This window comes from Aulonocara stuartgranti (assembly GCF_965226115.1).
Source record: "Aulonocara stuartgranti genome assembly, chromosome: 18".
NCBI lineage: Eukaryota > Metazoa > Chordata > Actinopteri > Cichliformes > Cichlidae > Aulonocara > Aulonocara stuartgranti.
Genome location: NC_138954.1, coordinates 13,756,226 through 13,776,001, shown reverse-complemented (window position 1 = coordinate 13,776,001; position 19,776 = coordinate 13,756,226). Strand labels below are relative to the sequence as shown.

At 37.8% G+C, this 19,776-nt stretch overlaps 1 protein-coding gene across 1 annotated transcript; it reads right to left on the bottom strand.

The window, feature by feature from the left end:
* Window positions 1-1,480: 1,480 nt before the first annotated feature.
* Window positions 1,481-18,650, bottom strand: LOC309693774 (macrophage mannose receptor 1-like). The gene is made up of 32 exons (XM_082513299.1): window positions 18,514-18,650; window positions 17,935-18,291; window positions 17,602-17,772; window positions 16,869-17,024; window positions 15,961-16,071; window positions 15,580-15,717; window positions 15,313-15,489; window positions 14,883-15,037; window positions 13,917-14,030; window positions 13,383-13,498; window positions 13,099-13,247; window positions 12,811-13,010; window positions 11,851-11,972; window positions 11,617-11,689; window positions 11,386-11,539; window positions 11,023-11,061; window positions 10,614-10,777; window positions 10,432-10,496; window positions 9,181-9,281; window positions 8,903-9,045; window positions 8,653-8,758; window positions 7,433-7,557; window positions 7,220-7,267; window positions 6,998-7,033; window positions 5,569-5,671; window positions 4,761-4,993; window positions 4,396-4,561; window positions 4,050-4,217; window positions 3,846-3,962; window positions 2,884-3,045; window positions 2,436-2,459; window positions 1,481-2,359 (listed from the first exon to the last, which is right to left on the bottom strand). The coding sequence occupies exons 1-32, from the start codon at window positions 18,575-18,577 to the stop codon at window positions 2,145-2,147; spliced, it is 4,272 nt and encodes a 1,423-aa protein (XP_082369425.1). The 5' UTR covers window positions 18,578-18,650; the 3' UTR covers window positions 1,481-2,144.
* Between the last annotated feature and the right edge of the window lie 1,126 nt (window positions 18,651-19,776).

Genomic DNA, 19,776 nt, shown 5'->3' with positions numbered 1-19,776 from the left:
AAGTAAACAGAACACAATCATAAACCACAAAAACGATGCAGTACAGTCTAGTTTGTTAATAAACAAAGAAGAAAATCAAAACCACTAAGCCCTAAACTCAAATATTTAATCAAATACAAAGCATAGCAACATGCATAGCTCTAATTTCTAATTTTTTATTGGATTTGTTGACAGATCTGAGAACTGAAAGCTGCATAGAATTATGTTTCATAAGTAATAAGAGTAAATGTGAAGAAAATCATAGAGGACAAACTGTGAATCTTCTGTGAATTAGATTTCTTGTACCCATCTATAGTTTCAGAGTTCCTTGATCTACGGTGCAATTGATTTTATTTGTCTTGTTTCTTTTTTGGGTATCTTTAATGTTTCAAGCTAAAGTTCACCTAATATAAAGTAAACAATAGAACAGTTACATTGCCCTACAATGCATGTTCGGTACATTTTCCCCATTGTGAGAAAGTGAGTTTTCTTTTTATTAAGTATTTTCACTGCTTCAGAAACAGAAACACTTGAATAAATTATTGCTAGTTTTGGTCTAAAACATGTTTTTCAGTCGCTCCTATGAATGCAACAGCGTATAATTTTAAAGCATCATGGTCTCTGAAACAAAACCTTTCATCAGAAGAATTCAATTACTGTTAGCGGTGAATAAACCAAACCACTTTTACAAGTTATTGCTTTGTTTTTGGAAAAGAATGATCACACATTCAAGATAAAATGTGTGGTGACCCACTAGAGGGCTCCACTCACACCCAAGCTGGGAGGAAAGATTCTGCTGTTTTGGCGCAATATGCTCAGTTCATGTTTGGAGGTGAATAAAGTTGGAGTGTAAAACTAGAGCTCCTGTGTCGTGTGTCACATGCCTCCATGAATGTTATTTTCCATTTATATCCAATGAAGAAATACTAACCTAACCAGTAGATAAATGTAATGGGTGTATAAAATAAAGCATTTTTGCTAGTTAAGTGGTCAAAGGAGCTTGCAAAGAAAAGCGTCTGGAGTTCTTCAAGTTGCTTGAAGACGTTTCACCTCTCATCCGAGAAGCTTCTTCAGTTCTAAGGTCAAATGGTGGAGAGTCTCAGATTTAAACCTAGTGGGAGAAACCCCCCACAGAGGGACAAAAGGACCCCCCGATGATCCTCTAATCGTGTGAGCAAAGGTGTGAAACTGGGTGTGGGTCCCAATCAGCCAGGGTTTCGGGTGAGTTCATTGTGAAACCTGGCCCCACCTTATCATGTGAATTCCTGAGGTCAGATGGCCCAGGATGTGAGTGGGCGTTCAGGCGTCTGGGGAGGGAACTCAAAACTGAATTATAGATGGCAGACAGTTGGTGTCGTAAACCACCGCCTCTGTTCAAAGATGGTCACTCACAGTGGACATAGATGGCTTCTTTCACTCCTCTTTCAAGCCATCTCTGTCCAAAATGTGAACATTGGCATCCTCAAAAGAGTGTCCTTTAGCCTTTAGATGCAGATGGACTGCTGAGTCTTGTCCTGTGGAGGTGGCTCTTCTGTGTTGTGCCATACGTTTGTGAAGTGGCTGCTTGGTCTCTCCAATGTAGAGGTCTGGGCATTCCTCGCTGCACTGCACTAACTAGTGTAACCAGACATTATGCTCAGACATTGTAAACTAAGCAAAGGAAGTACTAGAATAAATCCGATGAATCTTTTGGCAAAAGTGAAACCGATATTTTATTCTTGTAAATAACTTTAATCAAATTGTTTCATTTCCTGTGATAGAGGTCTTGTGATCAAGATTTCAAAGACAAAATGGATCAGTAGGACATGCGACAGTATTTGCATTATTTACAATCAACTACACATCCCAACTTTGGTTAACACACAAAAATCAATCTACATCTATCCATGTAGAGCTATTCTAACATTTATATTTGTAAAAAATAAAAATTAAAAATTAAAAAATGTATGGATTAAAATTACTGATCAGTTATCTTTTAATTGGGAGTTTTTATTATTTAAAAAAAACACAAAATTAAATATCAAATAAGATTATCTAAAAATATGCCACTTACTGCTAACTGACTAAATAAAACTAAATTTTCTAAATCAGAGCTCTATTAGATTATGCAGGTATACACATTAAACAGTTAGTTGTGAGTTCCCATCATATGCATTTGATACCAATTAATTTTCACCCACCACACCAGCCTGGACCTGTTCATTGTTAAAGAACATCGGGTTATCAAAGGTAGTTAAGTTTTCAGAGATGGACTGGCAGATACCAGACTTTTTCAACAGGAAGATGATGATGACTATCCCTATGGCAGTCACAGTAATGCCAAGCAAAACCTCCAAAACCATGTGGCCATTGGCTTTAGGATCCTCTATAGAAGAACTTGCTGTATAGATTGAGCACATAGATTAGTCCAACTAAATTATAAATGTAAGACAAATATAAAAAAAGACACAACTTACCAATTGTTGTTGGTGCTTGTAATACTAAAAAGAAGATTTAAAAAAGATAAAAATTTCTGTGTCACTGCAGGGACTGGTACTGTAATGCTAAATCAATTGAAACTAGTGCTGTCAGTGTTAATCTTGTTAAAATGTTGTTAAATGTTGCATAACTGCATTAACGCGGCAAATCTCCGTTAGCGAGTTAACGCGGATTGCCCTGTGTGAGGGCTGCACGGTGTCAACGCGTTAGTGTGGTTAGGTTGTTAACGCATTAGCGCCATGCAGCTCCTCCCACATGGCGATCCGCGTTAACTTGCTAACGGAGAACCGCCGCGTTAATGCGGTTATGGTGTTAACATCATTTTAACAAGATTAACGCTGACAGCACTAATTGAAACATGTTGTTAGGTGTATGTGTTGCACATTTGTGCTATTACAAAACCATTTTTTAAATTTCTGGACTTACCTTTAGGTGCTTTACAAATAAATCCCTTGCTACTATACACCCTGCCTGTTGTCCAACTCCCATCTAGAGATGCAATTGCTCCATAGGTTCCAAAACCGCCAGGCTCATTTGGACCCCAGTTAATGAAGTCAATGGCTGTTTTATCCAACCATTTCCACAAGCCTAGAAACAAACAGAATTTCTCTTTTGCTCTAGTTCAGTTGCAAGAAAACTGGTACTTTATTTTTACTCTTGCAATAGGAAATATGTATGAAGGGGAATAACTTGAAAAGTTACATTAATTAGCCACTTCAGAGCAGTAGAAGTGACTGAAAACACAACACTAGCACCTTAATGCTCCACTACCAAATGTTCATAGTTGTGTTTGGCAGTTTGCTTTTTTCCCCTCCTTCTTAATGGTCAATAGGTGACGAGTCATCGGTAGCCAAAAGAAGTGTGGATGTCTAGAAGTCTGAAGTAATCACTGAGTTTGTCTCAATTGTTTGTTTCATGTCTTTCTGAATGCAACATGAAACATTAATCATTTGGGGAAATTTGATCTCTGGGGATCTGTCCAAAGGCTGGTCTACCTTGTAAGTAACAAGTCACTGCAGAGAGTCCAGGAAAATCACTTTCTCAATCACAGCAACCTGTCACTAATCACATGTTATATTAAAACACTAAGATTGTGTTAATTAACACTCAGCTTGAATCTTCAGCATGGGACCGAATCAGAATCAGAGAAACTTTATTTATTGCCAAGGGGCAATTAAGATACAACAGAGCAGCATGACATTGAAGATAAGGACAGGGCATAAACAGCCAATAAGAATGAGATAATAAATACACTAGCACCAGACAGACTAACCAGATATTTTATGTCACGGTTACAATTACAATTTTCAGTTTATGTGTTCTGTTTTTATTTATCTTCAAGTATACATTAATATTTTTCTATGAAAGAGTGGAAAAAATGACTGTACCTTTGTGAGTCTGATACATGCCAATCCAGAAAAGGGGTTGGCTGTCTTTAAAGACTAGCACGTTGTTAAAAATGAATCTTTGCTCAGCAGGATTTTCAATGCTGGTTAGAGTTCCACCTTGACCAACAAAAGATAAACAAACTGTTAAATCCAAACACAGCTGATGGACTGGGAATTTGCATTACACCATTCCCATATCCTTACCATATCTTATACATAGTGCAGATGCATCTCCCCAGTCAAAATTTCCTTTGACAAAGAGGTAACAATAACCCTTGAAGGGTATCCAGGTATAACCAGTTCTTGATGCTGGGTCTTCAGGGCAATTTCCTGGAAAACTGACTGATTCTGTTGACTCTGTTGGTGGAACATCTGTGAATTAAAAAGTAACCAGATATATAGTTTAAATCCAATGAGCATTCAAGCATCTTTAATTGGTACTGATATACAATAAACAAACTATGTCAGATCTAAAATAGGGAAATAAAAAAAAAAAGTTCATAGCACCAGAAATGTAGGATCGCTTTATCAGATTTTACATGAGCCCTACCTGTAGACTTCATACAAACACTGGCCATGTTGTGAGCACAATCAGCAGTCTTCCATTTTCCATTTTCATTATTCACATACACACAAGATTGTTGCATTTCTGGTTCAAATCGATCCCAGTTGGAAAAGGTCATTTCCCAGCCGTCAATAGGTCTGAAATATCCAGTCTGAAGGAAAAAGATGAAGATGATATATAACATGCTCCATGCTTCACTGCTTCACTGGGTGAATGGGTTAAATGCAGAGTGTAAATTCCCTACAGGGGATTTATTAAAATCAGGTACATTAGCAAAACTAAATAATTACGCAAACATTTACATTAGTAAAGTTACAAGTAGATTAGGTGAAACCATTTGTGTGCTGTACCTGCTTTTTGTTCAGTCCAATCCACAAAGGACCTTCCATTTCCAAAGCCATCAGCTCAACATAGACCTGTGACCACTCATTTCGCAAGCTAGCCAGGTTAGCGCCATCAAGCTCACAGTACTTTTTGGCTGAATCCCAGTTCATTTTCTGAGTAACAACTTTGATTGAATCATTAAGTATTTTCACATAGCCATTGTTAGCTGTTGGTTCAGGGGAGTCTGGGAGAGATGGATCTGTGCACAGTAAAAATAAATAAAATGGTTAAAAAACTTCAATTTTAATTTGCTTCATCTATGTCTGAAGGCTAGAATATTGTTCTGCTTCCGAGAAGAAATTACTTATTTGCCCAATTGTGACACTATTCTGTTGGAATAACGCTAAATTAAAAAAAACAAAAAAACAAAACCTGAGGAGCACTATGAAATACTACATTCAAGACAAATAATACAGAGCATGAACTTAAATCATCTCTTAAATTCAAAATAAAAACTCAAAACGTTGATTTGAAGACCCAGGACCATGACACAAAATGCACTGATAGTTAGTCAAACATTTTTTTCCAAACAATATACTAACTTCTGTGTTCTAATGTGGCAGCAATACAACACATTCTTGAACATGTGTAATTAGCTCATTGTACTCAGTTGGCCTCCACAGTCACCAGATTTCAACCCAATAGAGCACCTTAGGGATATGATGGAACAGGAGGAGCTACATACATAGAGCTACAGCATTTTTCTGATGCACTACAGTATAAAAATACAATTAAATAAATATATATAACAAGCATTTGAAAATCTTGGCTCACCAAGATTACGAAGACAAATATATCCATTTTTGTCACTGCAGGACCTTTGGTCCCATTTCCCAATACCAGTGGTACGATCAGTTGTCATCACAGCACATCCTCTCTGGTGAGACAGACAGAATAGAAATAAAGAAACTAAGGTTATATCTGGATCTGTTTTGCTGGCCTTACTTTCCATATTTATGGTTTGTGTTTATTGCCAATACACTACTGTGAACAATTTCTTTAATTCATTATTAACCCTTATATACTTTTCAGGTCAAATTTGATGTGTTTTGACATTTGACCGGAGAAATGTCCTAAATGTCATTATTTTATTATGACATTTGATGACTAAACAAAAATAATACTACTTTAATTTTTTTTCCTTTTGGGGGGGGTGGGGTGTGGTTATTTATTATGTTTTGAATGTTGTACAGGTGCTACGAATTTTTGAACACTGAAGCTGTTCCAGGTCAATGGGGGTGTCAAATTCATAGGCTGCATCCTCCTGAGGCCGCATTTGTAGGCCGATTACATCACAGCGACGTCACAAAGGCTGTCCAAATTCGTAGAATCCTCCAAATGCAGCCGCCAAATGCGTCCTCCTTTTCCCCAGATTTGAAGGATGGGTTGGGTGTATCCTTCGTGGCCTACCATATCCCAGAATTCATAGCGCAGCCCAGCCAATTCCAGTTTCCAACAATGGTGGCAGCTACTAGTTTTAATATTACTCTTTTTACTCTTTCTGGGTCACAAAATAATTTTTTTTTACATATTTCCAGGCTTGAATGTAGCTGTGTAAACTTCAAATATCTGCTCGGTTTATCAAGATATCACATATTTGCAAAAGTGCTCCGACGTTTTTTGGAGACGTCTGTTACCCACCAGCTCGATAGCTAGCCAGGGCGAGAACAGCGAACTCCCGGCACATCGTTTTCAAACCCCCTGCGGTCTTTCGCTACTCAGGTTAAACACGAGAGAAAGGGACCTTCTGGTCAATAAAGGATTAGGCTGCACAGTATCTCTGCTGTTCCTAGGACTGCGTTGTTCTAACCTGAGATCTCGTATGTTGTTCCTGGGATCTGACGCACATACTCGCCAAGTTTGGGGGTCACTGCCCCGGGTGCCCTTGTTACCACTAGGACCACTGTTGCCTTCACTACGGGTGTCTTCCACTGCTTGTCCACAATACTATGGCTGGTTGGTTAGCCATCACCAGTTTGCCTGTCTGTATCTGGAAGTCCCAGACTTCCAGTTATGTGATGGATTGCTCATCCATTCCAGATAGACTATTTATCGTGCTAAATTGAGCTTTATTCAAAATTATTATTGTATCAATACTATGATGGAATTCTTGGTCTGGATCAAGATATAGAATACAAATAGTATGCAAGGGTAAATAATATTAACTGGTTTTTTTTCAATGTGGCATAAGGAGAGTAGTTACCTTGGCATCTCTTGAGAAATAACCACGATGATCTCTCTGCAATGAAAATTAGGATATGAACTAGAGTGATATTTGAATATAAGGAGAAAGTATATTACATATAATGACAATTAAATAAAAAGCTCAATGTATCATGTGCTAGAATCATTAACTACACCAGACCTTTCTGTGAGTTGTAACAAATTAAGTGTTATTGCACCTTCCAGTTAAATAATCAAGTACCTCATCCTCATCATCCGTAAAAAACATCCAGTGCCCAGTCATCTGCAACTGAAGACTGGTACGTTAAACATGCTTAACAATGCACAGAAATACAGTGTATACAATTCAGATGCATACAAATGACTATAATGCTAATATTTTTTTGTTGTGGTAAAGTAGGGGGAATAACAAAACTGACAAGGTTAAACTTCAAGTACACTGATGACCACTCACAGAACGCCAGTTGGTGTACCGCACTGGTTGTCCATTGGTCCAGTAAAATGAATAACCAAGCAAATAATGTAAACCGATCCAGAGGTCTGTTGTAGGCGCGTCCAACATTTTAGAAGTCAAAAACACTAGAAATAATATAAAAAACAGACATTGTTTTGTGTTTGTCACAAATATATACTTATTTTGAATTTCATGTTAGCAGTTTAAATTAAGAAAATGGTAGGACAGGGCACTGTTGAGCACTGTGTGTCATCATTTACATTTATGGTTTTACATTATGGAGCCCTGCTCTCAAAAACGTACATAGATGTAACACTGCCTGTGTAGCTGGATTTAAGAAATAAGTGCTTAAAATTAAACTTTAAAAACACGTTTACTGCCATCTTCTGACAGTATGGAATGTTACATGACCAGTTTGGTTGGTTGGTTGGTTGTGGTCAATAGACTTAAATTAGTTTATGTTAGCTAACTAGTAACAGAACCAGTAATTCAAGAGAAAATAAAACTAAAAATCAGTTTAAGGGGATCACTTTTGTGCTGTCCCTGGCTGCAACTGCAACAAGGAGTTTTATGTTAAGAGACTGAGGATATACTGTCCACTTTTACTCTCCATTTTGTTAGCAGTGAAAGGCTGTATGCTGTTTGGCTAGCTGGACTGAAGCAGGAAAATCCACCTGTTAGCTGTAATGTTCAGGCTTAGAAAGCACTTTGTGAATGAGGACAGGGTGGAGGAAAGTCTCTGTGAGTCAGGTGACAGGTGGCTCACCAGACCAACAAACTGGAGTCAGTAAATTATTTTTCCTTGTCTGGCCAAGTGTATCCAGCAGCGCAATAAGCTGACGTGATCAGCACTATTTTATGCAATAAAATAGTCTCTTGTCCTACACACATCTAGACAGTTTACATCACAGGTTACTACATGCACATCACACAAAAGCATAACTATGTTTCTTAATGAAGCATGATTGGGAAACCCATCAGCATGTCTGCAGGGAAAATGTATGCGATAAAGAAAAGCAACCAAAAAACTGAGGGGATCAGAGGAAAAGATGCCAGACTTTATGGACACACTTTCATGTGTCCACTACATATTTTTCCTGGTAACATAAAATACATCTTTCTATTAGTATGACAGAGCATAAGAACACAAATAATGAATGGGTTCAGACTTTTTGACTCCTTTGTTATAAAAGAGAATGTATAATATAAAAAGGACAAACCTTGTACATGCTTTGAGAGAATAGAGGCCAGATTTCCTCCTTTGTTTTTGCATTGTGTTCTTGCTCCTTCCCACGTCTCTAATTCCCTGCTAATGATGCTGTAACACTGTAGTTGAAAAATGATCAGCTTGTGATACTTCAGATTTGCTCATTCTTATGCATAACTGTAGTTTTTAAAATGCAGTGTTATAACGCACTCATGAGTTACATCACATTTCTTTAGGAGACAATATTTAGGAGCGACTCTGACCTTTGAATTAAATTTTTTCCAGTCCTGTGGGCAGCCACCCTTTGGAAGAACAGTTGGTACCACTGAAATGTGCTCGGGCATTGAGCTATTGCGTTTACAAATGAAAGAAAGCTGAAATCCACAGTTATAATCATGCCAGAACCCTGTGAGCCGATTCCAAATATAAAATATTTTTTTGTAATTGAAAGAATAAATATGTAGATAATGGACTTCATTGGTGTTTTATACTCATGTTAATATTTGGATGAAAGCTAGTGAAAATGTATCAGCTTACTCACCCCTAGAGGGAGTAATAGCCACACAGTTCTCGTCATTGTTCTGGAAGTTGGGTTGATTTTCACTCCACGCTTGAAAGACGACTGGAGAATCATCCATCCAGCTTTTTGAAACACAAATTTTCAAAAACATAAATGTGCATACCTTCTACACTCACTGTGTGTTAGGAACAATTCAATTCAATTCAAAAATCTTTAAATAGTGCCAAATCACTTCTCATTAGGATGACCAGTCTAAACTATAGGATTTATCAAAAAAGGAAACTTCTAGTTTAGTTTTAAGTGTACTCCTAAAAGTAAAAAAGAGTTTCCACATCATGAATCAGTATTCCCATCATGTAATGGCTGCCTCCATCAGGATAATGAGCCATGTCACAAAGCTCAAATCATCTCAAGCTGGTTTCTCGAACTTGAAAGTGAGTTCACTGTACTCAAATGGCCTCCGCTGTCACCAGCTCTCAGTCCAATAGAACACTTTGGGATGTGGTTGTGTGATTTTATCATGGGGAAAGAAAAACAGCAAAAGTAAGAGAGAATTAACGATGATGTTTATCAAATGTGAAGCGTAGTTTCGAACTTTTTTTGCTGCTGGTTCAGTAAATTTTGGTTGGATAGTGACAAAACCCTGACCGACATCTCACAGATTCTGATGCCTAATTTTCAAATTGCAAATAACACAACACAGTGTTCAACAGGTAATATCGGCTATATGTCAACTATTTTTGTTAAGTTTCTTTCTCTTTTTACATTTTTATGTAATTTACTTAGAATGAGAATTTGCATATTAATGTTCAAGGCAGTCTAAGGAGCTTGGAAAGAAAAGCGTCTGGACTTCTTTAAGTTTCTTGAAGACATTTCACCTCTCAGCCGAGAAGCTTTTTGTGGAGAGTCCCAGATTTAAACTCTGTGGGAGTAACCCACCAAAGAGGGACAAAAGGATCCCCTGATGATCCTCTAATCACATGAGCCGAGGTGTGAAAACGGGTGTAGGTCACAATCAGCCAGGGTTTCGGGTGAGTTCATTGTGAAACCTAGCCTCACCCTACATGATTGGGTGGGGCTAGCCCATTGTTCATTAAGTAGTGCTGCTTTCAGTCATTATGCAAATGTACTGTTTATGAGGTTGGTGAAACCTGCAGTCAGCTGAGACTGAAGAAGCCACTTGGACATTTCTCCCACTGAAAACGCTCTGTACAGATGAACAGAATCAACTTTTTGGAATTTACTTAGAAACATTATTTGTTTTATACTCACGCAAATGTTCCATCAAGATCTACAATGAGGCCAATCCAGTAAGGGTGATGACCTGTGTCTTGTATCTAGCCCAGATATGTAGAAAGGAGGCTGAATCAGAAATATTTAACTTGTAGCATGACCTGAACTTAAATTCTGTGGAAATGGATGCTAGTAGTGTAGTACAGTATGTTGCTGCTCACCAGTTTCCATAGAAAGACCCTTTCAGCTTCACTGCTGATAGTTACCAAGTCACTATGCCTCTGCTGACAGTACCGACGAGCATCTTCCATGCCCATCTGATTTCTGTTAATATAATACTGATTCCTGTTCCATTCAAACCACCCATCTGATGTTTTATTATAGCCTGGAAATAGATCAAAACTTGCAATATGGATTATATTCACTATAACTGTTGTTTTTTTGATTTGTTGTTTTTTTAGGAAGACATAGTGGTTGTGTGGTTGAAAATTTAGTGGACTGAACAACAGATCAGCTATAGGTTTTAAAAAGTTAACCCACAATTGTAAGCTTTATTGTGCTTAGAAGAACAAAAAAAATGGAGATAAAGGTGATTTTCTTCAGGTTTGATGAAAAAAATGCCAGACTTACTTGGAGTGACGGGGTCTGGAGGCGGATTTGGGGTCATTCCTGTATTGTTATAAAATCATTTAAAAACAGTGCACTGGACAGAGAATTCGAGGTTCTGCAACACAGCTCTAAGCAGAGAATATGTTAAGAAATATGACTGTGCATCCTAGTGTTCAAGAACATGGGTACTAAACCAAGAAATTGTGCATATAGGAACAAACCAATCTGTACACAAAATCAGCTCCCAAATAAAGATTTTATCAATAGTTTGATGTTTACTCCAAAATCTGAGGACAATAAATCTTAGGAAGACATTGTGTGAAAGTTACTCTCACTGAGTTCACCTTCAACAAATGCATAAATGTGTTTGGTTAGCAATTTCACCTGCACGGATCTGGCACAGCCATTCGCTGTATTTCTCACAGTGTATGTCACTCCAAGATTGTCTTCTGAATATGCGCTCTGGTTTCATTTCCACACAAGACTCAACATTATTTTTATTGTTTGGCTCTCCAATCTTCCATTGTTGGAAATTTAGCTTTAAAAAGAAGGAAACAATGAAAAAAAGTTATTTAATTGCATCTTCTGAATAATGCATAAAAATGAACAACTTACTGGAGTTCCGTCGCTCCATACATAACCTGTGTCAGGATCTGAGGCACTAAGTCCAATCCAAGCTGCTTGTAATCTGTAATAGAAATTTACATTATTGATATAAACTTAAAAAATAATTGTTAGACATTTTCCAACTCATTAGTTATCTGTGGAAGAACTTGCTAGCAATTATTATTATTATTATTATTATTATTATTATTATAACAACTAGTTCTATTTTCTTTTATACTGTACCTAGGTTGTACGGACTGAAGCTCAACAGAACTGTGGATGCTGAGCAGGTCTCCTCCGATAGCCCTGCAGTAATCTTTGGCTTCAAACCAGGTCTTCTTTTGTGTAGAATACCTATCAAACAACTTAACACCAACCGGCATAAAGATGCTCAGTGTGATTTGGTAATGTCAAGGTCACAGAACTTTTATATACTGTACAAAGGCTAAGATGTTGTATTCACGTGGGGTGATCAAAAGGTTACTGGACTTAAACATTAAAAAATATTACCCAATTAAATTTTTGTCAGGCTGCTGTTTTTAAATTGTTTTCTGGAAGTGCTGTTCTGATCATACACACTGTGCTCTCTGCAGTTTCAACATAGACCTTAAACTTGCACAAACAGCAAAAAACAACTTCTGTTTTAAATTGGTGCAAATGTCTTACAAAAGGATCAACACAGCTGATGGGAGCTGGGTCTGCTGCTATGACTGAGCAGTTTTCTGCAGGTTTTAGCTGAACAGTTTCCAACCACAATGACAGACTGCCGTGTGAAGAGCAAGACCAGAATTACCTGAACTGTAGCCTGAAACATGGTGTATGCTAGCATGCTAGCGTACACTACTATAGCGAGCACTGAAAAACACAGTGGCACTTTGGCCGTACCAGCATAATCTTTGCTTGCCAACTTGAAACATTCCCAATTTTACCTCGCTGGAACATTGTCCACTTCGCAAAATGTAAAATTAATTTGAGTATCACAACTGCACTGCAGAGTTACAAGCACAAAGGAAGATCACAGGACTGCAATGAAGTGATGTGAAAATAGAAGCTGGTTTAAAAGGAAGATTTAGCACATTTAAATCACTTTTATTGATCTATACTGGGAACTTTTTGATGACCCTTCATATATAAGTATATGATCTTGTCTTTAGTATGAGTTAGGACAACCTGATCAAATTAAGTTTTTCCTTGAGATTGTACCTTAAAACACCGGTTACTAAACCCCAGGCGAGTCCAGCCAGATGCACACTCAGGAGGGAAAAGAGTGGGTGGTGGAGGGGTTAAAACTGCCCCCTCGGCTAGGTGCTTACAGATGTATTTCTCCTTATTTGTGCAGGGCACCACATCCCAGAGGCCAGAAAAAATCCCAGTTTTCATCGCAACACAACCCTGTCTGTTCCCTTTCATTGTCAGGGAAATAATAAAAAATTTAGTTGTGAGACTACGTTCTGCAATGTCTTACTGACGGAGTTAAATGTGTCACCATACCTGGCATTTCAGCATTCCAGTGTGTGAATCTCACTGAGTCTGTGTTGGTCCATACAAATTCTTCAGTATTTTTCTGGTTTGAAAGCCCCAGCCAAAAGTGTTTCTCTGGTCGCATCCCCACCAAGCTTACAAGAAATGCATTATCCACCCTGAAAATAATTTCAAGAGTACAGCCGTTTAAAAAGCTTCAAAAGTTGATGTGATTATTTATGTTTGTTTTTCGTTCACATTTTGTTTTGTGCACTCAAAACATATGGAATAAAGACATGTAAAACAAATCTTACCCATTTGAAACATCAGCTAAGTAAGAAAGGGAACCTTTACAGTCATCTTTAGCTTCATCAAATGTTTTAGTCTGTATTCCTATAAAGTAGCAGTATGAGCCGTGTCTCCTCCACCCCTGGTTTGATGGAAAAGAAGATCATGAAGAAACACTGTAAATGATTCAGATTTTTAACAATGACAAGGAAAAGGAGATTTTTTTTTAAAGCTCAGTTATGGTCAGTTCTTATTATGACCCAGCAGCTGTGTGGGGCTCCCACGAGTAATAATATGGAGCTTGAAATGAGTGAACAGGTTCAACAGTATTTGTCAAACATCGGTCATGTTAAAAATGACTGTCAACATGCTCAAGCAACCCAGTCCACTAACTTTCACCTAATTGTCTCATTGTACGAAATTATTCTTTAGCTTTAAATTTTGCAGAAAACAATATTCATTTAATTAAATAATCATTATTTCATGCAACCTCAACCCCAACCTAATAACTTCACAATTCTTATGGTTTATTTTTTAAACAAATTCATAATTATACCCACATTTTTGCAGCCTGTGTTTTGCTCCACTTCCTCTCCAGATGGTCTTAAGGCACTCATCTTCTTACAAATAAAGCCATGTTGCTCCTCGCATACACGATCTGCCCAGTTTCCATTCTGTAACAAAGTACCATAAGTAGATCTGGAAGTACTGGTATTGGTATTTTTTAAACTTTACAAATTTAATGTCATATGTTAATGTAAATATTTATTGAATATGCTGTGCATTGTGTGTTCAGTATAGTATGTTGGAAGACAAAGACAGTGGTACAGTCTACAGTGTGCTTATGGACTGTTATATTTATTGCACAAAAGAGAGCGCGCTGATAAAGTGCAAACTGCATCCGGGACAGAAAAAAATGTATAACGCTCCTGACACAACTCACGCTCTTAGCAAACACCTGCACAGAAAGCAGATTGACCCCAATCCGGCAGGCAGAATCTGAGCTTCAACAGGTAACAAAAGTAATGAGAAGATGATTACACTGATCAGAACAAAGAAGGGAAATAACTCCAACATGCACAAACATCTGACCACACAGTGTGCACTTAATTTGCATGACTATAATGTTTTTGATATACTGCTCAGCAATGGTGGTGACTCTCAAAGCAGAGCCAATGAGAACCCGAAAAGAATTGATAAGAGAATCGACAAGTAATCGAATCAATGAGTAATATTGATAATGGAATCTGAATCACAAAATTATTATCTATTTCCATCCCTAGTGTTCGGAAATGCTCTACAGCCTCAGGTTGTATTGTATTGGTTATTGAATATTTGAGTTACTGTTGTCTTCTCAAAGTAGACAAAGCTGAAAGCATTCATCATCATTTTTGTTTTCCATTCTGATGCTCTGTTTAAACTTCAACGGCTCCCTATAAATGCACTGAGTTGCTGCCAAACTGCCTAATAAAGTGGCCAGTGAGTGTAGATTATGTGCACCGTATGCACTCGATGATGCTGCGTACCTCTCCACGCATGAGAACACAGTCTTTTATTTCAGAAGACACAGCTGGTTTCCCAAACTCCCAGCTGGTGAAGGCGACAGTCGAGTGGTCAGACCAGTCAAATAACCCCTCTGTCTTCCTGTCATTCATTCCAATCCAAAGCTGATCAGTGGATGCTGCAGACGTTGGTTAAAAATAAAAGGACATTTTTGTATTTTTCCAAATCTACAAATGGATTACATGCATGTTAGAAAACATGTTCCATGCAGTTTGCTTGTTTTTATTCATGGTTGTAAATCTTTTGAATAACCTCAATGGTCTTTATATTTTTCTGATGTCAAAATATTGATTCAAGGAATAGAGACCAGCACCTGAGGATTTACAGGGATTTTTTGTTTTAATTATTTGTTCCTTAACAATGATCCTTTTTAAAATAAATATCCATACATACTATATCCAAGCTGAGAGATGATGAAGCTTTGGTCCTCCACACTGTGGATGCTCACTAAGTCTCCTCCATCCTGGTGGCAAGCTACCTGAGCCTCAGACCATGTTTTCTGAGCCTGATTCCTGTGGAAGCAGTGGCCATTGTAGTGTATCCAGGGGTTTGAACAAAAACCTGTCCCAGCTGATCATAAATAACAAAGTAATAAAATAAGTGTTGAGGAATATTTCAGTTATGCTATAACCAAAATCTGAAGAAAAATTTTTTATTTACCTCGTGTAGGAGCTTCTTCAGCCTCTTTACTGTAGCAGATGTAGCCCAGTTTATTGCTACAAGGTAAACTTTGCCAAAGGTACCGTACACTAGGATCAACAACTGCACAGTTGTATCCCGGATTAGGAAGTGGATGTCCTAAACATGATGATAGATATACTTTACATGTTAACTCTACAACAGTCTTATACCCGGGCTCCAATTTCTATCTTTCTTTTTGCAGATGCATTTCAGTTTTTTTCAGTTAACAAATTGTATATTTTCTATTAATATGTTTTATTGTTGCCGTCATAGAGAGTCAGGCTGTTCTGCCTCTTTCATGTCTTTATGCTAACTTAAACAGCTGTTTTACCAGTAATCTGCTAGAATATATTATATCACCTGAGTCCCATTTCATGTAACGGTAAGGCCTGCCATTTATCCATTTCCAGCCATGTTCTGGATCTAGGATGAGTCCAATCCAAAGTGTATTGCCCCCTTTCCATAGCAGTGCTGTTGGAGCCATTGAGTACAGAAATGAAAAAGAAAAAATGTCTTTCACTTTGCGTTAAATAAATCTCTAATTGTAACCTCTATCATCCCTGTTGGACAACATCTCCCACCCCACGCAGGAGACTCTGACAGCACTGAGCAGCTCCTTCAGTGGCAGTCTGCGGCACCCACGATGTGGGACGGAGAGATTTCGCAGGTCTTTCCTCCACACTGCTGTCAGACTCCACAACAAAGACTTCAACTGATCAAACACACACATCCACACATGTGCAATAGCAATAACACTAAGTGCAATACTCTTTCTGGCATCGTTGTATTATAGTGTATATTGTGTACATTATCTTATGGATATATTATTCCAGTGTTTTTTTCTTCTAATTTTTCTATGCAACTTTGCACTGTCCACTGCTGTAACAAAACAAATTTCCCACGCGTGGGACTAATAAAGGTTATCTTATCTTATCTTAACAATAATCAAAACTAGTGTTGATGTTCTTTTTTTTAAATGATGGGGGGAAAATCATGTAATTCATAACACAAAGATAAGAGATAAGAAAAGATAAGATAAACTCTGATTAGTCACACGTGTGAAATTTGTTGAGTCACGACAGAAAGTGGACAGTGCAAAGTTACAGGGAGCAACAGTCAAGAAAAACAATGGAATAGAATAAGATAAAAAGAACAATATACTATATAAAATAGAATAAAATACTATGTTTGGATACATATACTTTACAGGAGTTAAAGTATGCACATAAATACATGATCACTTTTTCAGTGTGTCCGAGGCAGATTACCTGTGATATAAGCCTGCTCGTGAGGATCATCGATGCTGAGAAGGGAAGCTCCCTGCTGTTTGCAGCTGACTTGTGCCTGGTGCCAAGTCAAAGCTGACTGTATGTTAAGCTGGTAATACGCTCCCGTTGTTGGGTGCATATTCCAGTCTTCCTTGGCTGTATATACAAAATGCATATATGTTTATAAGTCAAACTCATTTTAGATCATGGGTAACTTTAATCTTTAGTGGGCCTAACCAGTGAAACTCAACTTTCCTTCAATGCAATTCAAATATTATAGAAAAATTATCTTTTTTTGGTGGGGGGGAAACAGCTTTTCTGTCATTTAATTGTTTTTCTATAATTTAACGACTTTGTTGTAGTATGAATAGAAATAGTGATTGAGTCATGATCAAGGAAAACTGGGAATATAAGAAAAGCAGCAGAACTTATCAAAATACAGTTAAAAGTTTAAAGTCTATGCACTTCTTCATATTTTCCAGAGTCTTCCAGTGGGTTGTTTTGGAGTCTTTCCCAGGCCAATTCTGGCCCCGGTCTTCAACAACACTGGTGCAATAGTAAAGGTAATACTTTACTTCTCTAACTTAATGTTGATTTTTTGCCTCTGTTCAGCTATGGGAGTTGACTTAAGTTAAAAGTATATAATAAATCAGTTAATCCTTGTAAGAGCTCTGAAAAATAATTGTAGGTCTTAATGGTTCAATTATTTCCTTCAATTGGTTTCATTACTCACACATAGTTGGGCAGTACCCCCAGCGTTCGCTTTGATAGTTTGTTTCAACTGCACACCAAAGACGCTTTTCCGAGGAGTCAAATTTAGTACAGTCTGAATACCACTGAGTTTTGTATAGAAAGGGAAACATACACGGCCTTCCCGCTGCATTTCCACCGATGGTAAAAAGCTCTAAAAGGTCAAATAAACAAACGAACAAAACAAAGACTGTAAAACACATTTATCACAAACAGCTTTAAGACATGAAGCTAGGTAGAAACCTGTGCATCCATTTAATACAACCCTCTTATCTAAGAAAAATTGCATTATACTCTTTTTCACATGGCACAATACCTCTATAAGTTCTTGTGCAGGCACCACTGGATGTTCCAGAAATTGTGAGGTGGTTATTTGGTCCTGTTGTCCTGGAGAGAATGGCTGTGTTATCTGCAGTGAGCTCAATGTAAAGCTCCTGGCCTTTGAGAGCGAACACTGTTTCGTTCTTGCATTCCCACTTTTGGAGCTCACTGGCTTCATCGCAATCGTAGAGGTTTACTTCACTGCCCACACTTTTTCCCTGGACACCCAGGCACTTGTTCCTCTGCAGAACCAGTAGTCGATCACCAGTTGTCCAGCGAATGTCATTGCAGTGGTTATTTGTTTTTATCAAACAAAAACCAGTGCCCCTGTTAGTTAGCTGAAATGGTGAGTCTGTTGAAAAATAATTGATATAAATTCACTTCATTTCCATGACTGGGATTGCTTTTGGTGCCTCATTGACTCTGAATCATTTCACTCTTCTTGCTGACAAGAAGAGCCAAATGATATGCTGACATAAATTTACAGGATAAACATGCTCGTTTTAAAAACACAGAGCAGAGGAAATCAATAAAATCTGACAAAAGATTAAAATTAAAAGTTGGATTACTGTACCATCTGAAGCCAAACAATAAAATGTTTGGATGAGGATCACAAAGATTTTACAAGTTATCCTCATTGTTAGTATTCCTGCAATTTGTATTAGAAAACTTTATACATGCATTTCTTGCAAAGTGTTTAAGGCTTGTGTGAATGACTGTTGACCACCAGTCCTAAGAGTATTATTTGTTCTGTCTCAGAGGAACAAGGAGGGCCTTGTCAACTTCCAGTATTACACAAATTACTACGTGATTGAAACTGAGTAATAAACAAATCAGTGTGTGAAACAGGAAGTGCTAGAATTACAGTTACAATTATGTTGCAACAACCACACTGAGGAAGTTATGATATCCTTCTGTGAATGCTTGAAAGAACTCAGTGGACTTTCCATGGATGCACTGGTTCTGTTAAACTGATGCACCGGTTTTTATCATTTATCCTGTTTAGTCTTTGCCCCCTACCTATATGATGGATGTACATGTGCTTTTCTTATACACTTTACATTAACAGTTTTGATACGTGCAATACAATTAAAGCTTTATTATAATTAAAACTCAACATTGAGTATAATCAGAATCAGAATCAGAATACTTTATTGATCCCTGGGGGAAATTATTTTTTGTTACAGTGCTCCATTTTAAACCAACATTAAGACAAGACAGACAATACGCTAACTAAGAATAGTACAATATATACATATATATACATACATACATACATAAGTCACTTATAAATATTTGGAAAAGAAACATGTGTAGTTGTAGCAGCAAACAGTGTGTTAAGTGGATGCGTTGTACAGGGAGATGGCCACAGGCAGGAATGATTTCCTGTGTCGTTCAGTGGTGCTTTTCGGTAATCTCAGTCTCTCACTGAACGAGCTCCTGTGACTGACCAACATGTCATGGAGTGGGTGGGAGGTGTTATCCAACATTGTCTTTATCTTGGACAGCATCCGAGTATAGCTGATGAATCAGTGTTACGTTGAGGAGAAAACACACAATGTAAGCCTTGGCTTGCAAAGAGAGTAGAGGAATTGTCTGCATGGCTGGAGAGTGGTTTTTATTAAGGTAATAGATTATTGTTTCTTTTGAAATGGTAATTTAAGCACACATATCTGATGACAGCCAATTACAGTCTAAGGAGCTTGGAAAGAAAAGCGTCTGGACTTCTTTGAGTTGCTTGAAGACGTTTCGCCTCTCATCCGAGAAGCTTCTTCAGTTCTAAGGGTCAAATGGTGGAGAGTCCCACGTCCACTGTGAGCAACCATCTTTGAACAGA

Coding starts and splice junctions, on each gene's coding strand:
- LOC309693774 (XM_082513299.1), bottom strand. CDS start 18,577: ATGAGGATAACTTGTAAAATCTTTGTGATCCTCATCCAAACATTTTAT. Junction 7,268..7,432: donor GGTACACCAACTGGCGTTCT/GTGAGTGGTCAT, acceptor ACCAGTCTTCAG/TTGCAGATGACTGGGCACTG. Junction 5,672..6,997: donor ATTTCTCAAGAGATGCCAAG/GTAACTACTCTC, acceptor CTGTCTCACCAG/AGAGGATGTGCTGTGATGAC.